Source organism: Rhodnius prolixus, unplaced genomic scaffold (genome assembly GCF_049639745.1).
Source record: "Rhodnius prolixus isolate KJV_2025 unplaced genomic scaffold, Rpr scaffold_1, whole genome shotgun sequence".
NCBI lineage: Eukaryota > Metazoa > Arthropoda > Insecta > Hemiptera > Reduviidae > Rhodnius > Rhodnius prolixus.
In genome coordinates, this window is record NW_027411581.1 from 46810504 (window position 1) to 46837249 (window position 26746).

Below are 26746 nucleotides of genomic sequence, written 5' to 3' on the forward strand. Positions count from 1 at the left end.
GTCCTTAGCCGCGTGTTACCTTCCACGATCTGTTTCAACTCTACCCGAATGCAGTCGGCTATAATCGGAATTCTTCGGTTTAGTTGATTTTATTTAAGCTTCTTATTTGGTTTACTAGTTAGAAAATAGACAGCGTAACACCAGTGGCAATCGTATTTTGATTACAAAGTGCATAACTAACTCCCAATTAAAAATTTATTAATATTTGATCATTTTTATTCCAACTACTTTATTAACTACGGTTTTATTATAAATATGTAATTCCATTCCAAACCAGGTAATGCTTTTAACATTTCACTTATTACGTTAAAAAAAAATTACTGTAACCATTTATTTGCTCGTAGGTTTTTCTATTTTCTTCCCTAAAGTAAGTTTTCAAGAAAATCAAGAGAGATACATCGAGGAAAATTAGATTAACTAATTACTGTACATTTAAGTTCAAACTTGAATGGATAAGGAATAAATTAGACGGTATGTTAATTTTTTTAAGCGAAACCTATCTATTAGCATGTGTGGTTTATCACGAAAATAACAACTAAGGCCATAACTGTTTAATTTGTGTTTAAAAATGTTTCTCTTCCTTTTTATCTATAAGTTAAATCAAATCGAAATCCATTTACTCATTACCTGTAGTTAATGTAGTTACATATATTTTACATCCTAAAGATTCTAATTTTTAAAAAATTGTGTGAAAATTTAGCGACAAAAACACATTTGCTAGACTTTATTGCTATAGTTTACTTGAAAAGAACCATTATTAGATTTATATTTGTAAAATATATTCCAATTTTCAAGAAATGTAGAACAGTTTTATTAATTTTAATTTTGTGTATATTTCAACTTACTCAGATGTTAGTCAGTTTACTACTATTTTTGTATTTATAATAAATTACCGAAGAAATTTACCCTACGTTCAAAATTTAATAAATAAAAAATAGTATGATACAATCTAAAGCTACAAATTTTTGAGCTTGTTAAAAAATAAATAAAAATGGATAAAATGGTAAGTACACTTGAGAGAAATTGTTGAGAAATTTATTAATTTATTTAGACAATATATTTGGATATAATTTTTTATTAATAGGTCCATTTATTTTGCATTAGTAGGTTTTTCATTTACATCAATTAAATTCAGCCTTGGCATCACTTCTGTATTTATTCAAAATAGTGTCTATTACTTCCTCATCATAAAGTTTCGTTATTTTTCTTTGACAGATCTGTTCTCTTTGCATTTTACAGAGGTTGTTCATTTACTTTCGGCCAACACTTTTTCTACCTCTGATTTTTGCCTAGAATGAAAATGATCTATCAAAGCTCACTAATTAAGCACAAATGCAATTTTATAATAATTTCTGGAACAGAAATAACAGGTAATGGAGAATCTGTTCCGTCAGAGAAAAAAAAGAGCAAAATAAAAATTAACAGTAATACCTTAAAAAGTCATCTTTTGCGTCTATGATATACTTCAAATAGTCTTCACTAGTCATTTTTAGGCCTGAAATCATGAATATATAATCTTCTTACTGAATCTGAAACTTATATATTATCTTATAACAGTATTAAAGGATATTTATAGGATTCAATGGCAACAATAATTGTTATATACTAAAAATTAGTAAAATAGTAACCCTCCTTACGTTTTTCCGAGATAACCTGGACGCTGGTCATCCAATGTGGTTCAATTGGACAGCTTCTAAAGTACGTCTATCCCACCTTTCCCATTTCCCATCTTGTTCTTTCTTTGTATGTTTTCCTTGCCCTAAAAGGGTTCAATCTTTAGATATAACGCGAATCGCGTTGATAGGATCATGAAATCATGGCCAAAATTTGGTGTCGCGAATGATATCAGGGTCCTAATTAAGTCAAATCGCTGATCAGGTGAATTTATTATTTCCACAGGGTAAAGAAACAAAAAGAGAAGGTAGGGGGACGCAGAAAGAGGAAGGAAGGGAGATCTGTGATCCTCAAGCTGAAGGAGGTGTAGCCAAGGAAGCAGAATATTCCTTCCAGTATGGCAGCGCGGTGGAAAGTATTGGAAACCAGTAATGCTAGTGAGCCATTCCAGCGGCTCCAAATCCGATGCGGCCAAATCTTCAGCGCTGGCAATCCTCTCCACCAGGTAGTTTAGAATAGTAGTCTATCTAGATAATGTAGGCAAACCTTGATTTAGCAAAGGCTTGATTAGCTGCGCTTAGTAGGAGGTATGACGGCAAGAAGCTAGATACAGCACCCTGCAGGAGCTGTAGAGTGCCACGACGGCATGTTTCAGGGGATAAAGCCCAAATTAGAGAAGATATTGTTCACCAATCAGTAATATTCATTATGTGGAATATTTAATAATAGGGTGAGTTTCAGAAAGATTCAGGAGCTTAGCTACGTGAATTTCGATACAACTCTCTTAACTATCAAAGGAAGAAGATGTTGAGTGGTCAGTCCAGTGAACTTTCATGGTGATGAAGACTGAGAGATTTTGCGACAATCCCAAAAATCAAAAAGGGAGGAGGTAGTGGAATGTGAGGCCTAAGCTCAGAAGAAAAACTTTAGACAGCTGCAACATCACCATTGAGTTAAATTTTCGATTTTACTTCGGTTGAAGATTTGTATGTTGCCAATTAAAGGCACTTATATCACTTTTATTGGAGGTTTAGGCGTGACCCTTGCCACCTCTGCAACTTGCATTGTTTCGAGTGAACCATTAGTCCTGACAACTGGCTTATTAATACGAAGATAACGCACTAAAATTATAATTTCTTGTTTACCATTTCTTTGTTTAGGATGATTTTAACTGACATGAGATCGCCACCTTTACTGAGTCTGAGATGATCTTAGAATTATTAATTTCCATATTCAATATCTGTCAATGCAGTTTAATGCACTGCAGATGGAGATTTCTATAGCTGATGACAAATTAGCTCGTGCAATTTCTATTCGTACTTTTAGTACCAGTTTGGGGTTTTAGTCCGTTTGAAAACTTGGTTACGTTTATTTACTTAACATTTTTGAACCCTAGCAAAGAATATATGAAGCTTTATCAATAATAGCATTGTTCGACTTTTTGATGAAGTAAGGAAGGTATTTCTATTTGTAATATCAGCTCTTCAACCAATTTTTTTTCTATCTCTAGGCGGCATATCTCAAATTACCATTTTCCATGTATAATAAATAGGTTATCGAGTGTACAAAGGATGAATTCGTTATTGGCAAGTTACTGTATGGGACACTGGAGGCACTGAACTCTAGGGATGTACACACTTTGATAGTACATATATCTCTTTCATTTCTCTTTTACCAACCATGTACTTCTCTTGGTAATTTACATTTACATTACTTCAGACTTCGCTGGGTATTTTCTTCGATAAAATGTCGAGAGACCAGCGATCATAAGATTTAGCCTTGAATGTAGCCTGGGATTATAATAGAGCTGGTTAGGTTTTGATTCTATTATAGAGTTATTATTTTATAAAATGATTACGAAGGAAACATGATCCAAACTGAAAAACATTATGTAATCAATTTTTATGTGATGTAATCTCACCTTGCTCTCAGGATAATCTTTACTGAAGAATCGGAGAATCAATTAATTGAATGTTGAATTGAAGGAATGAATTGATCCAAACTTTAGAATTTCATTTACAATAACATTTCTTAATAATTAGTAGATAGTAGATTCCAACGTTGTAAGAAACTTTCTTTACTTTAAGAATGTGTAGTACGATTTATATCCCGCCACGGCACTATTCCTTTTTGATTCTTATGGTTGATGATTATTTGATTTAACCTTTATTAGGTTCACATTAAAAATTCTCTGAAAAAAGTTACTAATTGGTTGGCTGCAATTGAATTCTGATATGAGCATTTGCTTTATTATGTCAGTTTTTCGGTGAAAATAAGTCTTTAGAACTAGTTCTTTTTTAATAATTAAGTAACGATCGAAAAATCTATGTATACAGTTTCAGTTGCTTAAAGTCTTTGTTTTTGTGATATTTTTGTTCTTACACACAGTCCTTTTTCTAATAACCACTTTTTTTTAGACTCAGGGGTTTCTCAAGAGATATTTTCCTAGAAAATTGGAAAAATTTGAAAAGGTAGCATTACATTTTTTTGTTCGTTTAGGAAGAGTAAAAAAGTATTTTTATTTTTTTTTTAATTATTGCTCTAGGATCCTTTCAGTATTGCATATCTAATTAATCCAACGATCAATGATAGATTTAGGAAAATTCTCATACGTTCGACATTCTTGTTCTTGTCTTGTACGTTCCACACGGTTTAAGGAATGATTTTTATACTTTTTTTTTCAGGAACTTGTAAAAGATTAAGATTAAGAGCTTAAAAGCTTAAGAGCTATCGAAACGCATGCAGATTTTTTTCACAAATTAATTTTCAATAATTCATAGCAGAAGCTCTAAATTTCATTTCCAAAATGTTCCTCATCTTACAACAACTTCACAACAGATGCTCTTAATAACAGCAGGAAGTAAGAACTGACTAAGTATAGATGCTTAAATGCCAATAAAAGGTGACAGTCACAATATAGAATTACACGAAATTTTAGAATTTATTTATTTAGGTATTTTTTAAATTTCTTATTTGGATATAGTGATAAATAAAAATACTTCCATTTTTATACTAACTGTCTATCCTCCCACTCAGCACACAGAAATATAATTGTGGGGAAAAAGTAACCTAGAAACTAATTAACGGGCCAGTTGGTAGTACTAGAAAATATTTTATAAACATTCTGGTTACTGGTTTCATTTGTAAACTAAAAAAAAACCTCAAGTAGTTGGTTTGATACAGTCTTTGTGTAATATGTTAACTCTGAAACTGTTAATATACAGGGTGTTCATTTTAAGATGGCTCAAATGCATTTCATGCTTAAACGGTTAATCTGAGCAAAAAATGGTAGAGGAAAAATTTGTTGCCAGTCACCTCTAGTTTTAGAATATGTGACTTGATTTTAGATTCCTGCCCGCATACAAGGCTGACGCGCGACCAAAAGTGAGGATTCGCAGTTGACCCCCATTTTTATATACAGTTTTAAAGAGTATAAAAAGTTATGAAAGAAACCTGGAACCGAAATTCGATATCTTCAATATTAAAGGTGTTAGGCCATTTCAAAATCTGGTATTTATTTTTTAACTTGTTATCAAAGAGAAAGAAGAGCATGCGATAGGTCATTTTTATGTATTTTTTCATCCCCTTTCTACTAAAAATGCTTCCAAGGCAGTAAAGCTAGTATTATCGGGAAATAAGTCGTTTTCCGAGTGATTTTTCTAAGAAAAATCAAATGTTAAGAGCTTTAGATGTTCTCAAGCATACACAAAATGGCTAAAAAATTTTCATTTTACATCTGTTACAAACAAGAAGATTTAATAATTATTTGGTAATTTTGGGAGAGTTGCGTTTAATTACCAAAAAAAAATTGGAAACCTCCTGCCACAAATTTAGGTGATCAATATCTTTCATGTAAAGGATCAAACTTATTCCTTAATTTATCAGATAATGCACTTTACTCAACTTGTGAAGCATGTACTGTGCCTTCAAAGGTGCCTCCTCTGGCTCGTAAGCAGGTTTTCAACTGTTCTCTGTATCTGAGGTGGCACCTGCTCAGATTAACCGTTTAAGCATGAAATGCATTTGAGCCGTCTTAAAAAATGAACACCCTTAGGTTGAAACTGTTCGAAGAATGTAGTTTTAATAGGGGTAATGCTGATTCCACACATTCCTTCGACAGCATCGTTTTATTATAATGAACCTATAACTAAGTCCAATTTACAAAATCGCTCTTTACATATCTTAAAACTTTCTGAGCAACTCTCGATATGGGTGATTACTAAAGCACTCCCATATAGTTAGGTGACAACCATAACATTGAGAAAACCTAGAAGAGCGAGAGAAGGAATGGATGTATTCGATGATTTACATTGCGGTAGAAATAAGTGCAGATAAAAAAGAAGAGCGACGTAAAGTCTATAGGCTAAGTTTGTTTTCCTTGGAAGAATGAAGAGTGTAGATAAAGCTGGTGGAAAGGAAAACTATATGTTTGAATATGATAGCCAATAAAGAGAACTTCACATTTCATCGTAAGGAAAGTATAAAACAGGTACTACCAATATAAGGTACTATCGTTCTCTCTTCTCATGTTTCTACTCCTCTCTTAAAGTTGCTCTTGTCTCTCTCTGCGCCGCGTCTCCGTACTCTCCTCTTACATATGAGATAATAGAAAGAGCCGACACCAGCGAGTTAGGATAGCTCGCCAACACTCCTGGGCGTAGATATTGACGCTTCAAGTGCACCCTTGAGGAACTCCATTCTCTCGACATCACCTTTCGCCAACCCATGTGCTAGCGAGGCTCAGACCCATACAATCGCGCCTGCGGCACTAAATATAACTTCTGGCGGAAAATAATATTTTCCATTGCTAGAACCATTTTCAGACAACTTTTCCAACTGACTATACTTTTCCTTTGCCAATTTCCTCAATTTTATTTTAACTTCTTACTCTTTTACTGCCAATTTCCTTTACTTTTTTTTTTTTTAAATTTCATAGAATTCATTTCTAATTCAACGATTTGTTTAAGGCTCAATTGTTTAAAAATAATATATTTAAGTGAAACAGTAAAAAATATTTATTAAAAAATTTTAAACAAAATTTATATTTAAAATCATAATAAAAACTTTCATTGCACTGAAGCTTACAAAAAGCCTTCAACTTTTACATTTTTCCTCTACAGTGCTTTTTTAAAAAAGTTCTATCGCTTATCCGAGGAAAACTTCATCAACTTCCATCTATTACACAAAGGTATTAGTTATCTGATTACTAGGTTTACTTGTTTCGGTTTTGTATTTTTTCCTTTTGATCTTACACTCATTTATTTAAAATAAGCTATTAATTAATTAAATTCTATTAATATTGTATTAATTACAATCGATTTAATTTCATCGAAATTCTGAATAACTTTCCCAAATCTCTATTAGTTCTGTCACTTAAATTATCTAGGCAACATTACGTGATCACTTAAGCTGTAGGTGATTCCTAATTCATTTAGCCCTTTTATCCACTTTGAATTAAGAGACATGATTTAAAGTATTCTTTTAGAGGCACCATAATCTCACAAAGTTGTACAAATTACATTTTAATGAAGCTACTATGGTAACCTTTAGAATATTTTGTCTTTTCACTTATTTGATTCTTACAGCTCACTGTCCGGTGATGGACAGTGTTGTCTGTAACGAGAGAACACTGTCCGGAGGCCGGCAGTGCACTGGAAAAAGCTCCGGGCGCTAATAACCTCAGCTGTTGATGCGCCAAAAAAAAAAAAAAAAAAAAAAAAAAAAAAAAAAAAAAAAAAAACTTATTTGATATATTTTCTATAACGTAAAGATACCTTAGTGACCTCATTCCTTCCCCAAAAACTCAACACTAATTAATTCCAAAACATCATCATCTTGGTATTCAGAGTAAACATTCTTATTGGGTTGTTTGTTAATTTGCTACAGCTTTTGATTTCATAAAAGTTTGTGACATGTCAATCGAATCATAGATGAAACCAAGATGAATAAAATTTTAGTTAAATCTTCTTATTATCACAAAAAAAAAAATGAACAACACTTATTTCATTTTATAAATGATTAAATGAGGATTTAAATTAAAATGATTTTATATTTTTAATTTATAATGAGCGTAAGAGAAATTTTGAGTACTAGGATAGGTAAAGCTGCGCTCGTGCAGGGGAAGTAGAAGTGATAAAAGGATAATCTCAAGAAGATTAGTGATACTGACACCAGTAAGGCCTCCTGGCGACAATTTGGCTTGTGACCTGTAACTAACCTGCCTAGTATTCCCTCGGGCTTATGCTCCCATTTTTTATTTTATTTTATTTTAATTTTTAATTCTAGTTTTGCAAGCTTCTTCTCTTTTTTATTTTATCAACGAGCCTTTAGTTCAAAATGGTTTGTGGACAATGCAAGAAAATTTAAGTAGAAATGTCAGAGATAAAATTGCATCTATGATAATATTACCTCTTTTGAGTAAATTACATTTATTTGCCCTTAAAAATTACAAATGATATATATTGTTGTAACAGTTTATTAAAAAAAAGCAAATGCTGTAGAAAATAACACTACAAGATAACCAATCAATTTCTATTTAATGAAGGGCACTAAGTAGTAGCAGAATGGAGGATTGGAGATAGGCAGATTGCCTTTTAATCAGGCAAATGGAGGTTATTGTTTGAACTCTAAAACTTTATAAACCGTGTAAACCCAATTATTTGTTACTCTATTACTGAATGAAGAGAAACAACTGGTAATAATTTTATTTTCTCCTTCTGAGACCTGAATAGCCTATTCCCTTGTATAGACACTCCTGATAAATTACAGTTTTAATTCCAATATGATTAACGTGAAAGCTAGGACATTATTTTTTTTAAGATATGACAACATTCGTGTTAAATTTTCTATTTAAATTAAATATCGATGAATATGAGATTTTAATCGCTTAATACATAAATCTTAATAAAATCTTAACAAGGTCTTTAAGAAAGGGAGAACATGCAACATGCTCGTATATTTATTGTGAAACGTTTATTTTTTTAAAAAAAATACTATATATTATACAGGGTGTCCCAAGCTATATGGATAACGACTTTTTCTCGGAAACCAAGATAGCTAGAAAAAAAACTAAAAAATACGTGTTCCCTTAGTTTTTTGTTAGAAATCCAAATTTAATTTGTAAATTTTTTTCGGTGCTTCCAGAAGCGAGATACAGGCACCAACTTCATTTTTTCAAATGGGAAGGTGCGGTTTTTGTTTTAGAAATAGATTCCTCTATTTTTTTTAAAGAAAAATTTACTTGAACGGTTTTTTTCTGAATGAAGTTATGAATGAAAACATGATTCTTATAAGAAATTTCAAAATAATAATATTATAACGGTTTTTTGATAGAATAAGAAGAAAAGTACTATTTTATTATAAATTTTACTCCTTTTGGCAGTAAGGGGCAATTGGCAGCATCTGTAATATTAATGAGGAGTAAAATTTATAATAAAATAGTACTTTTCTTCTTATTCTATCAAAAAACCGTTATAATATTATTATTTTGAAATTTCTTATAAGAATCATGTTTTCATTCATAACTTCATTCAGAAAAAAACCGTTCAAGTAAATTTTTCTTTAAAAAAAAAAAATAGAGGAATCTATTTCTAAAACAAAAACCGCACCTTCCCATTTGAAAAAATGAAGTTGGTGCCTGTATCTGGCTTCTGGAAGCACCGAAAAAAATTTACAAAGTAAATTTGGATTCCTAACAAAAAACTAAGGGGACACGTAATTTTTAGTTTTTTTCTAGCTATCTTAGTTTCCGAGAAAAAGTCGTTATCCATATAGCTTGGGACATCCTGTATATGCAATCTGGTATAAATGGAAATTGTTTTTAAAGATCATATTGGTTTCCTAAATTACGTTTTACAAGTAAATTACCAACACATAAAAACTGAACTTCTAATAAAGGTAATTTTATTTTAAGAAAGTAAATTAAAAATACAAATAAAAAAAAAAAGGTAACATCTGCTTAGATAGCAGAAATCATTATTAAAGGTGGATAGTGGTCGCAAAGAAAGTAGGATAAATGTAAAATGTGGCATCGCCTATTCTTCAGGTCTGTTATCTAAAAAGGCAGCAGCTTGGAGTCGCAAAGTTTGCTGCTGCTATTAAGATACCATTGAAAGATAAAGTGCGAGATTACTCCCAAACTCCTCATGAATGAAGGAAAAAAGCTTTTTCTGCTGTCCCAGCTTCTTCCGCTCCCTGTTGTTTTATTTCATACACCACAAAAAGTTCTCGACATTGTTTTTCTTTCTTACATGTTAATACTGAACTTTTTAGGTAAAATTGCTTTAAAAACTTTTAGGAATTATAATCTTGAATTTATATTTATAATATCAATAAAACAAGGACAAATTTTTAATCAACTTGTTTTTTGTGGAATGTAGAAGATGAATTTGTACACTGTGGCACTTTAGAGATACATTGAAAGTTTATATTACTTCCAGAGAATCTTATTTATGAAGTGATAGTCTTGCGTTAATGCAAACTTTGCAAGTTTAAACAAAATCGTTGCCAACTTTTGCAAAGCAATCGCAACAGAAAAAAAGCATTGATTAAATATTAATGGTTAACAGAATTTGGATACATGTTAGAATTTGTGTAACCTGTTACGGATGTCGCGATAGAGTTAAAATAAAACTTACGAGATTTTTCTTTCTCATCGATTTACGTATTTGCAAATAGCAACCTCTGTTATTTCAATCTGCTTAATGCACTGTGTTATATTTATAAAGAATTCCAAAGAAAATTTTAGGAGCCATTTTCGAGTAAATATTTAAAAAAAAAAGAACCTAAACAATAAAATAGTACTCTTTCTCCCAAAATGGAACTGTTACAAACCGACTGTCTTGGCCCCTTGGTAGCACATACGAGGGTCGTTTGAAAAGTCCGTGCAAAGTCAGAGAGATAGCACTACTGGCGCGTATCGAGGTTATGTTTAGTTAGTAGCATCTCTTGGAAGAACACACACCAAGTTTCAGCCAGATCGGTTTATTTCTTTGTGTTTGGCATTCGTTTGAATCGAGGAAGTCGAGTGATTTTCAAAAAAATGGACGAAAAAGAATTTCGTGTGTTGATTAAACACTACTTTATGAAAGGCAAAACGCCTCAGGAGACTAAAGAGAAGCTTGATAAACATTATGGTGACTCTGAAACTTCGATTAGAACAGTTTATAAGTGGTTTCAAAATTTTCGGAGTGGCCATATGGGCACAAGTTGAGGTTACTACTCCAGAAATCATTGATAAAATCCATGATATGGTGATGGATGACAGAAGAGTGAAGGTGCGTGAGATTGCTAGTGCTGTGGGCATCTCGAATGAACGGGTACATAATATTTTGCATCAACATTTGGACATGACAAAGCTATCCGCAAGATGGGTGCCGCGATTGCTCACGCTTGACCAAAAACGAAATCGTGTGAAGTGTTGCAAGGACGGTTTGCAGCTGTTCCAGAAGAATCCGCAGGACTTTAAGCGTCGTTTCGTCACTGTGGATGAAACATGGATACATCACTACACTCCTGAGACCAAAGAACAATCTAAACAATGGGTTACCAAGGGGGAATCTGCGCCAAAAAAAGGCGAAGACCGTTCCTTCGGCCGGAAAGATTATGGCGACTGTCTTTTGGGATTCGCAAGGAATAATCCTCTTCGACTATCTGGAAAAGGGTAAAACTATTACAGGTGCATATTATTCATCGTTATTAGACCGTTTGAAAACCGAGCTGCAAGAAAAACGCGCATGATTGGCCCACAAAAAAGTCCTTTTCCATCACGACAACGCACCAGCTCACACCTCAGCAGTTGTGGTCGCAAAATTAATGGAAATAGGGTTCCAACTCGTTTCACATCCCCCCCATTCTCCAGACTTGGCTCCCTCGGACTACTATTTGTTCCCCAATATGAAGAAATGGCTGGCGGGAAAAAGATTTTATTCAAACGAGGAGGTGATTGCAGAAACGAATGGCTATTTTTCAGACTTGGACAAATCCTATTATTCGGAAGGGATCAACAAACTAGAGCAGCGTTGGACGAATTGTGTAAGCCTAAAAGGAGACTATGTTGAAAAATAAAAAAGGTTTACCCCAAAAAATTAAGTAGTTTTTATTTTTGCACGGACTTTTCAAACGACCCTCGTAAACGAAATGTAAAGTTTCAGTTACCAGCACTTTTTCTTTCTTTAACTAGAGTGTTCAATGGCATTCACAAAACAGAGGCTATTTTATTGAAATCATTGTTTTTGACTATGGGCATCTAAAAAATGATATTTACGGTGAAAAAAAAAAAAAGTATGGAATATTTGGCACGAACGCAATACTCTCCATACCAGTAGTAAGAGAAAAATAAAAGGTTTGTTTCGGCCATACAGTTTAATTAATTTGGTTTTTTCTTTGAAGGAAAACGAGCAAGTTTGTTTTGTAATTAGCTGGTGTTAAAGCCACATGAACTGTATTTTTGTTTTAGAACAGTGTGCAATGACTTAAAACTAATATATTTTATTTGTTTGGTAAAAAAAAAGAAGAAAACTATCCGACCTGAATATCGGAGACGGAACGTGGTTAAAGAACACCAAATTCAGAAATTAAGCGAAGCTTTACCCAAAAGTCTGGCGGTGGAACGAAAGAGAAAATACAATACCGATCACTCTGAGCTTACTGCGAACACTTCTTACTGCTGACTATAATTACGATATACTGGCGGCACTGGATTCGAGCTCTAAAAAATAAATTAAAAAAACAATGTTTTGTTTTTATTAGTTGTACTTGTAATTAATGCTTCCATTAAAATAATTTAATGTTAAAATTAATGAATAAATTTACTATTAATGCTTAAACACGTTACTTAATATCAAAAGCTTTTAAATGTTTTTAGTAATGGGATCTTAAGTGGAGAGACGGTAAAATATCTTCTTCATTTTGTTATTATTATTTTTTTTGCAAATGGCTGCAAAACTTCTTGACCTGGCACTTCTTCAACTATGATTTTTTATTAATTACAGTTTATGTCATATACCACTTCATGTTTAAGAATCCTGTACTTCCACATTATCATTTTCTCTGTCTAAGGCCACGACCATTTAATTGTATTGAGGTGTTGATCCTTAATGGCAACCCCAAAATCCTGCATTTCTCATACTATCCATCCATTATTCTCCCCCCCCCCAAAAAAAAAAATTACAAATATTTAAAGAATCTAGGAAACTGTGTTGCTTAAGACTTTTAGAAGCCCGGAAGGTATTGCCTTTCGTAAATATACTCGCCTTTGTTTGAGATATTGAATTTAATGTGAGGTTTCGTTAATGGTAGCTATATGACATCCACACAACACCTGATCGCAACGGTTAGTAGTCAGCATGTATATTATAAAGCCTTTTTTCAAAAGTTGTTAAATCTTTATGTCTCTAACAAAATAGATTTTTGAAAATGTAAAAAAATAATACTGTTTTTTTCTAACTGCTTGAAACCTTTATAAAGGCCATTTTTAGAAAGTTCTCAATTTGAATGGTAGAAAGTAGAAGAAGTTGGAAACAGAGAAGATAAAGAGCTTTGCTATCTATGCAATGAAGCTGAATGAGAGGAAGGCTGATTATTTAGCATGTAATTCTGAACTTTAGTACTTAAAGAAGCTTTACATTGTGGAAAAGGCACAAAAATGCAAGACCATATCAATCAATGTAGGAAACTGGTCCCATCGAGGTTGTTAAGGATTGTTTCAAAGATGGATTTGGTTTTTTCGACCGTTGTTGATGGATGATTTTTTTTGGGGGGGGGGGAATATCGAGGTGCGGTCTTAAATAAATCTCCTTAACAAAAACTTACAGTTTAAAAAGTTAAGTATAAGGGTTGATTAAACGCCAAAAGGTACACAAATCAGCAAGTACCCAACATTTCATTAATACTTCATTGATATTATTTAAGTAATTTTACCGCATTAATTTTCATTAATATTTTTTAAGAATTTATTAGATGTCACATACCCTTATGCTGGCCATTTTCATCTACAAAATATTTGTTCAAGTAGCACACCATTTAACTTAGATTGACTGTAATATCTATTTATCTATAATAATCAAACTATTGATTACAGATGAAAAAAAAAACGTTATAAAAATAAAAAAATATGAGGCTTAAAAATTCAAAATTTTTTTTAAAAAATGCTTACACCAACATACATCAATGATTTTGTTTATTTATTTTTATTTTTAAATAAAAATCGTCGGTTTAAGTTCATTCTTCGATTAAAGTAATTGTTATTTTATGTAGTAGTCAATCTGGCTTTATCGTAAATAATATAGTTGTCTTCAATTACATTCTCCATCTAGGTGTTCTTCCCACAATGTTGTGTATATGTAATATAAAGTAAATAAGATATGCATATTTTTAGGACAACTAATTATTCCAGTATTTTACTATAAGTAAAATTAGGGGAACTAAATTAAATTACAATTGAGAAATGAATAAATAATTTTGAATAATCTACTTGTTATTAACTGTGTGTAATTGTGCTCACAAATATTTCGGTAAGACGAATTCAAGACTGAAATATTGTTTTAAATCCTCCGTGATTCAAATTTAAACAGTAGCCGACTCTAAATTTGTCTTTTTCTAATTTAACATGCATGTATATGTGACAACTTCAGAATAAAGGGCACATTAAAGAGAAATCAGAAGAATAATTTGGAATAGAGTTAAAATAAAGTACCTATTTATACGAAGATATAATATACATTTTATCACAATTATAACTATTATGAATGAACTGGCCAGCATAAGGGTATGTGACATCTAATAAATTCTTAAAAAATATTAATGAAAATTAATGCGGTAAAATTACTTAAATAATATCAATGAAGTATTAATGAAATGTTGGGTACTTGCTGATTTGTGTACCTTTTGGCGTTTAATCAACCCTTATACTTAACTTTTTAAACTGTAAGTTTTTGTTAAGGAGATTTTTGTACCTTTTGGATAGATTTTCCTTTTTGTCTATTAGCAAAGTTACGCCTGCTTTACAGATTTTTTTAAAATTTGGAATAAGCTATTCTATCATTATAACCTGATAAGGTGTTAAATCGGAACCGTAATTACCACTAGAGAGATCTTTTTAAAGAATGGTTATAGTTGCGGTCCCCAAACCATCCTCAATAACCATTTTTTTGAGAAAGAGTTTTGAATAAAATAGGAAGGTATTTGTACGTAAATAGCAAAATTAAACTGCGATTTCAGTACTTCCTTTTAAGAGGAGCAAGAAAAATAAACTGCGATTACAGTACTTCTCCCTAAAAAGGCAAAGATTTTGAATCGAACGACAATTCATTGATGTAAATCGGTTCACTCATTGATAATTTTAACGATTGCAGTACTTCCTCTTAGTAGGTGTAAGAGCATGATGGCACTCCACAGCCACATAGAGGAGCTTTAATCACTTCTTCGTGCTAAATTTTATCAAAATCGGACTAAGCTTTGTAGAAATATTGGTAATAATAGTTTTAGAAAGGGCCTTATTTGGGTGGGGCGAACTCCCCTCCTTATGAGGCATAGCGTCGAGACTTTTAAAGTACAAATCTGTACAAAAATTCGATTCGAATGACACTTCATTCATGAAAATCGGTTCACGTGTCGATAATTTGAAACGATTGTTATACTTCCCCTTAACAAGTGTAAGAGCAGATCGTCGCTTTATTGTTAGGTAGGGGAGCCCTAACCCTATCATCCTACCAAATTTTATCAATATCGGGCCAAGATTTACAGAGTAATTAGTAATAATAATTTTGGAGGGGGCCTTACATAAAGGGGGCTAACTCCTCTCCCATTCGATGTACAGGGCCGAGACCCCCAAAAGGCACATCTACATAAAATTCCGAATCGAATGACACCTCATTCATGAAAATCGGTTCACGCGTTTAGGCGCTACGTTGTTTACAAAAAAGGTAACAAGAACAACAACAAGAACAACAAGAAGAAGAAGAACAAGAACAAGAACATTTTTTGAAAAAGCCGTTTTTGCTCATTTTCGGCAACTTTTTTCTCGAAACCTATAAGATCTGGGTTGTTGCAAAAAAATTACAGTTATAAAGGAGGATTTGCCCTTTATTTTAAAGAAAATTTGGGAATTTTATCTTTTATAGAAAAATAGAAAAAAATTGTCAAAGTTGGGTGTTTTTCAACGTTACGCTTTTTCGTGCAGTTTTTGATGGTCAACCCTTATACAACTGTCCTACCGGACAGTTTTAATACAACTTTTTTTTTGCTTTATACCAACGTTTCGGTAATTTTACAACGTTCTTCAGAGTATTGTAAAAAAAAAAGTTTGCGAAGTTTAATGTATAGCTATTTACATATGTTTATATATGTTTTTTTTTTTTACAATACCCTGAAGAAGGTAGTAAAATTACCGAAACGTTGGTAGAAAGCAAAAAAAAAGTTGTATTTATTTATGACCGCACCTCGATATTCCTAAAAAAAAAATTGTTTCTAAGGTCCAATGAAAATGTGGGAACGTATGACTGTGAAGCGAATACCTCGTGATAACATTTTTAGTCTCCAAAAACTAGAAAAGAAATTAAAATATTATAGGGTTTACTGCAAGAATAGAGTGATTACTACTGCAGCTTGCTTTAAAAAGATAAAATAAAATAATAATAAATAAATAAAAAATCAACTGCAAACCATAAATTCATATCAATTTATTAGACAATGAATAATTTTCTTGTATATCGAATTCAATTTTTTTAGCATAATGGATGTGAAAGAGTGTGATTGAAGTTTGAAAATGCATTTATTTTTTGACATTGGTTAAATGCACGTTATCCAATGATTATCTACATAATAATAAAATACTATCCCTCGTACGATTCTACTAGGCATACATTTAAGCAAAATTAGCATTAAAATAATATTTACCTTCAATTTCTTCTTCATTTTTGGTCAATTTTTCATTCATTTTTTTTCTTTCCTCTATCAGCTCAAGCAGCTTAATTTGCTTACGCATTAATTTGCGCCTTGCAACCCTAACAGCTTTCTTTTGTTCGAACTCAGCCTTAGCCTCTGCAAGAATTTCTTGCATATTCATTGGTGTCCTCGGTACGCTGGATCTGGAAATTTAAATTTATTTATTTATTTGTCCTACTTGACAGTTTTAACATGTCATAATCTGTCCAATTCCATCGTTTTTGCTGCAATATTATGCTTCAAAGATATTTATTATGTTCAATGCTAAATTTATATTTTTAAGCTGTGGTAAAAAAAACAAACAAAAAATCACACTTGTTCATGTACGGGTAAGGTTGATTAGGAAAAAATTTAATAATACGAGTCGTATATATTTATATCCACCAGATTACCTTGAACGATGTTCGATAAGCTTAAATTCTTCAAGCTTCAAGACTAAAAAACATTAAAATATCTATAAAAACATCTATGTACTTACTATTACTGCAAGAAATGATAAATGAACTAGAGAATAGTGTGGACATCGGATAACTGTAAAATAAAGGGTGTGTAGCATATGATTGAATTTCAACAAGTAAACAACGTTCATCACTATGGGAACAATTATGTATATTTATCTTAAAGCCCTTGCTATTTGTTATAACCTTTAAGAATGAAAAATTTTGGTTTGTTCACCACTAATTATATAATTGCCTTTTAAATTATTTATTCCACTAAAAAGAATCTGGTGAGAAGTAAGAATGTTTAATTAATGTAAAGCTAGGTTTATTAAGGGAGTAGTCCTTTTGACACAATGCAGCTCACCAGCGAAATGTAACTGGCCCGTCCATCTTCTTTAATTTTGTTTATTTTTCAGATAGGTTCTAACAGTGTCTGTTTATACTTTATCTTACACAAAGTACACTATTAGTGGTAAATGGAGAAAAATTCTCAGGAGAACATTTTATTTCTTGAACTAATCATTGAAGCGACTTTCTACTTCTTTTTTCATTGTCTTATTTAATTATTTGTATTTTTCTGGAATGTGCAAAAAAAAAAAATTTCAGTGGTTACAGAAGCGGAAAGATTATGTTGAAGAATTGCAGAGGTCAGGTAGAATTTTATCTTTCAGTAGGGCATATATTGAACAGAAAGTAGTAAGTAGCCAAGAATAACCAAAATATAATCTTACAATTTGGGAAGAATCCCAAAAAATTGCCAGTCACATAAAAATGGGTCTCCTCAGTGCTCCAACAGGATGACTTGAATAGATTACGAGTGTATAGATGTACGAGAATTCTGCAACCAATTTTCAGTGACACTTCCTGCTATCTTTTTTTTTTTTCTACTTAACAACTCGCTCCAAAGTTCATTGGCTACTTCAGCTTGATTTTAAGACCATGCTGTTCCAACCTTTCTTACACGGTGAACAATCTTATACATAGTTAAATACAATATTTTTCTTAAAAAAGGCAATTTAATCACCCTTAATTTGAAATAGGTAACCTAAATCGCAATGCTAATCTAAAGAATAGGTACCCGGAGGTGTGCCCTGTTTATTTTTAGGGTGTGGGAAGTACAGCGTACCTACCGGTGAGATTTTAAACTACTTACCGCCAATGAACTGTTTCGGATTGTGCGAATTTCGTAACTCGTTTCGCGCGCATGCGCAGTACACTCATTGCATAGTAACTGCTTCCTTTTTAATGTATTAATAGTTCCCGCGAGTGCCCTGTTTGTGACTTGAGGTGCCTTTTTTTTGGTGAGTATGGGCACTGTACTTTATGAGTATGAGCGTTTTAAATTTGCAGTTTTGCACCCTCCACAGGAAAAGGACTCCACAGAATAAGGTAAGTTTCTTTTGTGTTGTTCTTTGTAATTATTGTAATGAATCTTGTGACACAAATTAAAAAATTGAGGGTGATTAGGTAGGTTAGGAGGGGGTGTGGGGGGCGAAGCCCCCATTAAGAAATAAATAAATCAGGGGTGTGGGGGCGAAGCCCCCCATTAAGAAATAAATAAATCAGGGGGTGTTTCAATAGAATTATCAATCTTAAATAAATAATTCGAAGTGATTCTGATTCGCTGTTACTATATAAGGCTGGAAACATAGTGGAGCGGCGAGCAAAGCGGCGATGATAGCGAAGAGCGAAGCGGCGAAATCAAACACAAGTTAACATATGGGACCGCGCATAGTGGCGAGCAAAGCGAAGATAGAGCAACTCTATCTATTTCTAGTTTTTGTTTTTGCCGCTTTGCTCTTCGCTATCATCGCCGCTTTGCGCGCCGCTCCACTATGTTTCCAGCCTAACCCGCCAGATTTAAGTGTAAATATAAAATAAATAGTTTTATATTTATATTTGAATATGGCGGGTTCTATATTAACAGCGAATCAGAATCACTTCGAATTAGGCCACACCTCCGGGTACCTATTCTTTAGATTTACACTTTTTTATGAAAGTCCAATTTTACGCCTTTATCCCGTAAATAGTCGATTTACAGGAATACCTCAATTCTTGTATTTCTATTTTGATTTTGATTTGTTTTGTTTTTTAAGTTTACTAAGATTATAGTGTTAAACGAATGGAACTGGTGTAGATGTTATATTCATACCACGACTTTTAGTTTTATAAGGACTGCACGGCTTGTTGATAAGGCGAATGTTGGGGATTTACACATTTTATGAATGTTTATGAGGCTGTATTAGCGGTGGGATGGGTATCTGAAGTTACAGAGGAATGTGCTGCTATACAAGCGAACCCAACTATCTATACACGTTCACACCCGCACACTCGTGCATAGTTTCAAGTAATTAGTGGCCCTATGAACCCCTTCTGTATACATAAAGTCAGATTTCTTGCTCACCTAAACTGCTGGCACTGGTGAAGAACATGGCCTTGCCAGAGACTTCTCTGGAAACTTGATAATTTGTAGCTTGACCCAACTCAATCTATTTTATCTGATTCTGCTCCTTCTTCCAAACTGGCTTTGTATTTACTGGTCTATTTCTAGACATTGCTATTGAAGTAAGATCATTTGCTTCACCCGCTTCTTCTAATAAACTGACTTCCTTTCATTAAAGTCCGTGATTTTACAAGTTTCTGAAGATTATTTAAACTTTTGTGTCTGTATCTTGAAATGTACAAAATAAATTTCTATAAAACTTTCAAAAATACAAATTGGAGTTGATATACATAGTTTTGAAATTATTTTTAAAAATTATATTGACCTAAAAAAATTTAAAAGAACATGAAAAATGCAACACAATCTGAGAAACACCAAATAGAAAAAGAAGTCTTCGTTATTTATTAGATTTTGGTTAAACTGTATTCATAATATCTTTATCTATTGTTGTGTAAGAGGTAGAAAAATGTTTCAGATGAAGCTGAAACATGAGCTGCCAGTATTCAGACAGGAGTCACCAGCCGAAACTGCAGAAAAGCAGAAACTACATAGCCCAGCTTTCGGATTTTTTTAAAAAACATTTTAGTTTTTATTAAAACTTTTAAATTTAAAACTATTAATTTTATGGGATTAATTATTTTATTGCAATAAGACCTAGAGAAAGTTGGAGGGATAAAGCACTTTTTAGTAAATTTTTTCAGTTGAACTTCTCGAACTTGAAAATAGTTCATTTTTTCAGCGTGATTTTATTGTGTAGCGTTGGAAGCTGGGTGTGACTGATTGGAAGAGGAAGGCGCTGGACAGAGAGAGGTTGTTCGAGGTTGTCAGGGAGGCCAAGGCTCGATCTGAGCAGTAGAGCTTTTTAGTAAAGTGAAGTAAAGACTTTATTGTGTGAAACGTGCTTATATCTATCTATCCATTGTAGCAGAGATATTAATAAATAACTATTTTATTTATTTATTTTAAATCTAAGGAGCTCAATACCTGATATTATTGACGTCCATAGCCATTTGCAAAACTTTAGAGTGGCCTGGAAAGCAAGCTTTGTCCTGAGCGTCTTCAACATATTAGTCACAGCTAAGGATCCTTGCTACAGCTCGCCAAAGATTTAAAGGTAAATTAGATTCTATAAGGGTTGAACAGAAAGCCAAAGCCTTCGCGAACCAGAAAGCGAAGGGTAAATTAGGCACGTCCTTACCCAACCATAAACCCACCCTACTGTGTGACGTAAATCTCTTCAAAATTTGTTCTCTTAAACCAAGAATATTTTACTATAAATTGCCTAATAGTTCATTAAATGATCGAAAGCCAAAACCGAAAATCAAACCCAGACCTAACATATATGTATATCCTTGCTTAATAGTTCATGCTTCTGTTCTCTCAGCAACCGTTACGACTTTTATTCGCTATTTAGTGTCCTTAAGTAAAATATTTTTGCCTCCCTAATAACAATAAGTTTATTTGGATTAAAAAAGTTTGCACCTTCTAAGAGACCTGTGACAAGAATAAACTTAAAAGTTGTTTTCATAACTTCCATTTTTCTATAAAAAAATATATATATACAGAGCACCCCTAAGTTCAATGATAATCAGGCTTTATTAGATTGGAGGGTCTTGAGAACGTATCCTGTAAAGTTAGGGAAAGTTCTCACTCACTCTGAAGAGATGGAAGGTGCAGAGCAGATGGGAGAAAGAACTACCGCCCCTCTATTCCCTTTCTCATGCCAAAGTGTCTGTATAAACTTTAACTTAATTAGCAGTAAGATCTTGATTTTGTTAACCAAGTTTATCTCCATCGGTTGCATTAGAGAGACTTTTCGATGTGGTCGAAAGAGTTCGAAAAAAAAACAAGTAGGTACTTTTAATTATTGATTAACTACCTTTTTCAACGTATAAACTTGAAATCCTTCAAAATTAAAATTCCAAGCATGTGGATATTTTGATTACAGTTTTACAATTTGTATTAGCATTTAATTTTTTATAACATTGATAAATCACAAAATTTCTTACAAACGTTTTGAGAAATAATTATCACAAACCTGAAAATCTGGATAATAAATGTTTCCAAACTAAATACTGACCATAAAAATATAATAAAGACATGCATAATCTTAGATAAATATTGTCGATCCAATTTTTTTTAACCTTGACCCCAAATATTTTTAATTTTATATTTCTTGTCGCCTTTCATGCATATAACACAAACTTATCGATATAAGTTTTCAAATTAATAATCTTTTAAATGAACTCTATTTTTTAGATATTATGTAGACATATTCAGCCATCCAATATGTATACGTACACATCTGTGAATATATATATTATATTTATATTATAATATATAGAGTATATTATATGAAAGAACTTATTTGTGTAACGCGTTAAATTGCTAATTCAGCAGGTTTGCAGTTTGCAACACTTATCATAAAATGTACTGGAAAAGCCTTCAGGGATTAGGCCTAACCGACTGTTCATGCCAAATAAATATTTTAACAGATTATCAAAATGAACGCATACAGGCACAGTTGAATTATATGATCTTAGATATTTAATAAAAATAAAATATTCTTGATTAGCATCACCCTATTTTATTATTAATTAAATAGTTACAATTCATCGTTTCAACGCAATGAGCCTCTTAGAAACTGTAGAGAGAACATTTACTACTAAGCGTTCAAGTTATACATATATACTCGTATATATACTCACAAGTATATTAGAACGTTTTCTCTTTTTCTGTTGACATTCTCGTTGACATTTGGAATGCAAAGAAATGCTTCTTTTCTAACGATAACTCGATAAGAGGTAAATAGGAAGTAACTCCAGGAGTTTTTACTCATAGTGGTGATGGTTCAACTGGCAGGTGAGAGGATGGTCTAGGCAGTAGGAACTGCGAGAAATCCTATATTAAGGTAAGGTGAGATCTCATCTGGCTGTGCCTCTAGGGACTAAAACTCATATTGGATGTCAAAGGTAAAAAAAACCTTTACCATCTCTTGCACTCTTTCAATTCTTCATTCTTCTTATTTTTAACGTACTTTCCTCTGGCAGTCTAACCACCAGCATTTCCTTCAGGTTCAATTTTTCACTATCAATTCGTAATAACAGAATTTCTTTAATTCTATGCTTCTTATAGGTGAAACCGAATTGGAAGCATCTTGTACATTTCCACCTACAAAGATGCAAAACGTATGCTATGTAATGTATCCTATAATGTTAGTAAGAAGTAAATTTACTTTAAATTGAATTACCTTAAATTGAAAACAAGAGAATGTTTATTAGTAATTATAAAACGTCTTAAGTAAAAAACATCGAATTTTACATTTTTATTTACATTTGAGCCTAACAAATTTTTAAATGATCTTCTAATGTGTTTTTGTTTGATTCTCACTTAATTGCAAATATTCCATTAATCAACAACTGTTGATGCTACGCATTTATTCTAGGCTAAGAACTTTCTTATCACTAGATCATGTTTTTGCAAGTATTTCTTCAATCAGTTTAAAGATTGAGCTTTCTGCAATTTTTAGTTTTATTTATATTTCCTACATCCTGACCACACACTTATCAAGTGAGAGAGAGGCGCTAAAAACATTTGTCTTGAAAAATTACCGGACCAGAAGACACAAATTGCTATAGAAAATAATTTTTTTTAAATGAACACGTAGAAGGCTCTAAACTTCAGGAACAATGAAAACTTCGTTTAAACTAAATATTAGCATATTAGAGATATTATTTCGTGACTTCTTCATGACCATGAGGTCATGACCAGTGTCACAGTTTAGACTAAGATTGATCTTGTATGAGGTTAAGCAACAGTGTCATAATATTAGAAAGCACTTGGGAGACCATATGAGTTATAAAACTCTGGAACACTTTCAAACTAAATTCCTACTGATATAATTTACAAAAACAAAAATAGGAAAACTTAAATATTATTTTGGGTACTAAAAAAATCATAACTTCAATTGTAAAATTGATCCATCAGTTTTTGGAAAATACGCGCTTAAAATAGTTTTCGGTGTGGAAAGATCTTTAAACTTGTTTTTTTGCCAACAAAGAAAAAAATAGAACTAAAATAAAAAGAGGAAATAAAATATTCAAAACTTTAATTAATATACATTTAATTTCTAATCCAGAAAACAATAATCCAGATATGTATGTTTGCATTATTCCAACTGGTTCTGACGTAACCATCATATTCTTGTTCCCAAAAAGCCACCACACTCATATCCATTCCAGCTCCAATATTGGGACCAACAGCTAAATAAACTGGAACAATTCATCAACTTTAGTATTTCCTCAGAGTATACTAAAAAGGACTCTAAATAATCATAAATGTTCTAAGTGCGCTAAGTTAGTATCAAGATGTCAATTTTAGATTGGTCTTTAAGCAGAGATTATTATGGGCCACACATGTTGCATTTTCGGGTACAGAGATCTGTTACTGTATATCCAAATAATGCTACTAATTGTTCCGTAAATTTACGAATGTGATAAAGTATAGTCTCCTCTAGATCCTAGTGCATATTCTCTATTTCAGTCTATCATTTTTGGATTTTAAGATCTGGACATAACTGATTAGTTAGAGCTCCCCCGACAAACTGTAATAATACTAATATATTCTCAAATTATCCGCCTGCGCCTGATAATGGTCCACAGATTCTATCCCTGTTATTTTCCAGATTTGTTATAAATTTTTGTATTTTCAATGGATCAGTGATCTAAGTTTAAAGACAATGTTGCCATAGAGTAAATAATAATTGAAAAAGAAATTCAGTAAATTTGCGCAATATTAGATAATAATGTATTTAGATCCTGTGGTGCACAAAACGAAATAACAGTTATATTTGCTGTTTGTTTGAACGCGGTCAAGCAGGAAGATAGGAAGTACAGAACAATAACGAGAACCTTAACCAGTGAAATAACGAGAACCTATAACGAGGATGAGTATACTTCCGTGAAGATAAAAATTTGCTTCATAAAGAAGAACTGCCTTTGTAATGCGCTCCTTACAAAGAAAATTGCGCTTTGATGCATTAACCTATTCCATATTATGCATTAGAAATTTTATTATTTATTATTTCAGTTTTATACCAAGCAGTAATACTTATCAAAAAAATACTCCGTACTAAGGAATTTGTAATATTTATTGAGTGCCTTAAGCTTCTCATGAATGGTTTCATCCAGCGATTGTAGCAAAGAATTTAACTGATCTGGTTCCCACGGCAAATCATTGTTCAAAACTTGTTTCACCGCTTCACTCACTTTTTTTTCAACCTCACTGCTCTCTATTGTAGACTAGAAAGTAATGAAAACATTTGTAAGAATCCAGATTTTACTAACATTAATCATTAAAGAAAAGTAAGCAAATTAAAAATGTTTTTTGAAACATTCATTTAACAATATCGACAGATATTATCTGCTTAAAGAAATATAATTATTTTTTATACAATTTATGCCAGCAGAAGTTCATGGAGTATTGTTGGCAGCTGGCATAAACCTAGTCAAGAGATTTCTGCATTTAATAGAACATATCAATTAAATCTTAAAAGAATAAAATTTAAAATAGAAGAAATAGTTTTAGTTAAGATTGTAGATTTTAGCCTATCAGTTCGTAAATTACAGAACTCTATTCAAGTTACCAACAATTTGTGTACAAACAGGTTTAGCTCTCACATTTTATAAACTTGAAGCATAAAATAACTGTATTATTTTGTATTTAGAGCTTATGCTTTAAACTTGACATCTCTTTGGTCATCCCAGCTTATAAAGACTAATGCCACCCATTTATTCAATCATATGGTTGGTGTCTCCAACACTATCCTTGCAAGGTCAGGGTGTAATGCAAGATTACTATTTATATATAATTTATACTAATAACAGTTAGCCCATGAAATTAGTCTGGATGCGCCATGTTATGACAATGAGCTCAATGAAGTGGAAACTTAGGGCAACAGATTGGGTCTCTGGTGGGCAAATAAGAACGTTTCCAGTTGAGGCGGCAGTGACGTTACGAACTTGAGGAGGAGATGGCAGGTTTTGGTCTGATGGATGGAGATTAACTGGATCGCAGAAGATCGAGAGATGCTCTTCACTTCAGCGGCAATTTTGGCAGCTAAGGTTAAGCTAAGTTACAAGTAAATAACCCCCAAATTTGTTTCACCAGCTTATTTTAACGCTTTTCCAAACGTCCTTTAATCAAACTGGATTGAAACAGGGTAGCTTCACAAGTTTGAATTGTTTACTGGTAACATGTAACTACAGTTTGCTTTAAATCCTATGCCCAACTAGTTGTAGGTTTTTGGGCCACATTGAGAAGGAGATCAAGTAATTTGGATCGAACTTAAACGTGCATTGTGCATACTTTTCATGAAACACGTCTATAGATTGTTCGCAACTTACAAGGTCCTTTTTTTATAATGCTTTTCTAAGAAAATGTTTCTAAGAAAAGAGGGTATCAGGGGTTGAGAGTGGGATGATTGGCAATTACATATGAAGTTGAACACTGATTCAACTGCAGAACACCCTTTAAACAAATAAGTGTCTTACAATCCTAAAATTGGCTAGTAATTTTGCATTTAATGCATTACTCACTCCGAAATCATACTGAGAGCATTCATCTTCTTCTGGTGGAGTCAAAATTTCCGGTTCTTCATCATCCATGGTGGAAATACATTTTACAACAAAACTAAGTAAATTTAATACATGTCCAGCTGATTTAAATAAACGTATTATTAAACTTTCTCAAATAAATAAATATATTTTTACAATTCTTTTACTGTGATGGATGGAAAAAAATACAGTGAACATTATTTAAATTATCAGTCGAGAAATTAAATAAGAACAATAACTAATGTTTTAAAAGCTATAATGTGAATAGTTTAAGCTAGTGATTTTCGACAAAACTTTCAGTACTTTCAAAGCTTAACGCTGGCTGACTAAAATGCTAACAGTTTCCTCCGTAATCGAACTCCAAACTTATTTCATCGCTTCTAAACTTAACAGACTGTTTTCTGGAACAGTCCAGGCCAGCACAAATAACTTTACTGACATTTAGATCCCAGGTCACACGAAACTACTAAACTCGCTGAGTAATTCACACAATAAGTTCTAACTAAAGTCAAACGTCTCTCAGTCTTCACGTAAGAGCTTAATGATCATATCAAATACGCTGATATTTTTAAAGTGGATCATGTTTTCAATTCCATATTCAGCCATTCGACCCGGATATCGCCCAATTCTACACTATTACACTCACAAAACATTGAAAACAAATTTTAGTGATTGCTTATATAACAATTATT

At 32.4% G+C, this 26746-nt stretch overlaps 1 protein-coding gene and 1 long non-coding RNA gene across 3 annotated transcripts; one reads left to right on the forward strand and one right to left on the reverse strand.

Moving 5' to 3' along the window:
* Positions 1-48: 48 nt before the first annotated feature.
* LOC141461189 (uncharacterized) lies at positions 49-20401 on the forward strand. 2 transcript variants are annotated; one of them, XR_012462648.1, is made up of 5 exons: positions 49-277; positions 345-471; positions 1900-2119; positions 12126-18386; positions 19916-20401. It is a non-coding gene; the product is annotated as an uncharacterized lncRNA (long non-coding RNA). The 2 variants fall into 2 exon arrangements; XR_012462646.1 differs by lacking the exon at positions 12126-18386.
* A 3130-nt stretch (positions 20402-23531) lies between these two features.
* LOC141461086 (dynein light chain Tctex-type protein 2B-like) lies at positions 23532-26195 on the reverse strand. Its single transcript, XM_074141773.1, has 3 exons — positions 26037-26195; positions 24572-24740; positions 23532-23711 (listed from the first exon to the last, which is right to left on the reverse strand). The coding sequence occupies exons 1-3, from the start codon at positions 26103-26105 to the stop codon at positions 23563-23565; spliced, it is 387 nt and encodes a 128-aa protein (XP_073997874.1). The 5' UTR covers positions 26106-26195; the 3' UTR covers positions 23532-23562.
* Between the last annotated feature and the right edge of the window lie 551 nt (positions 26196-26746).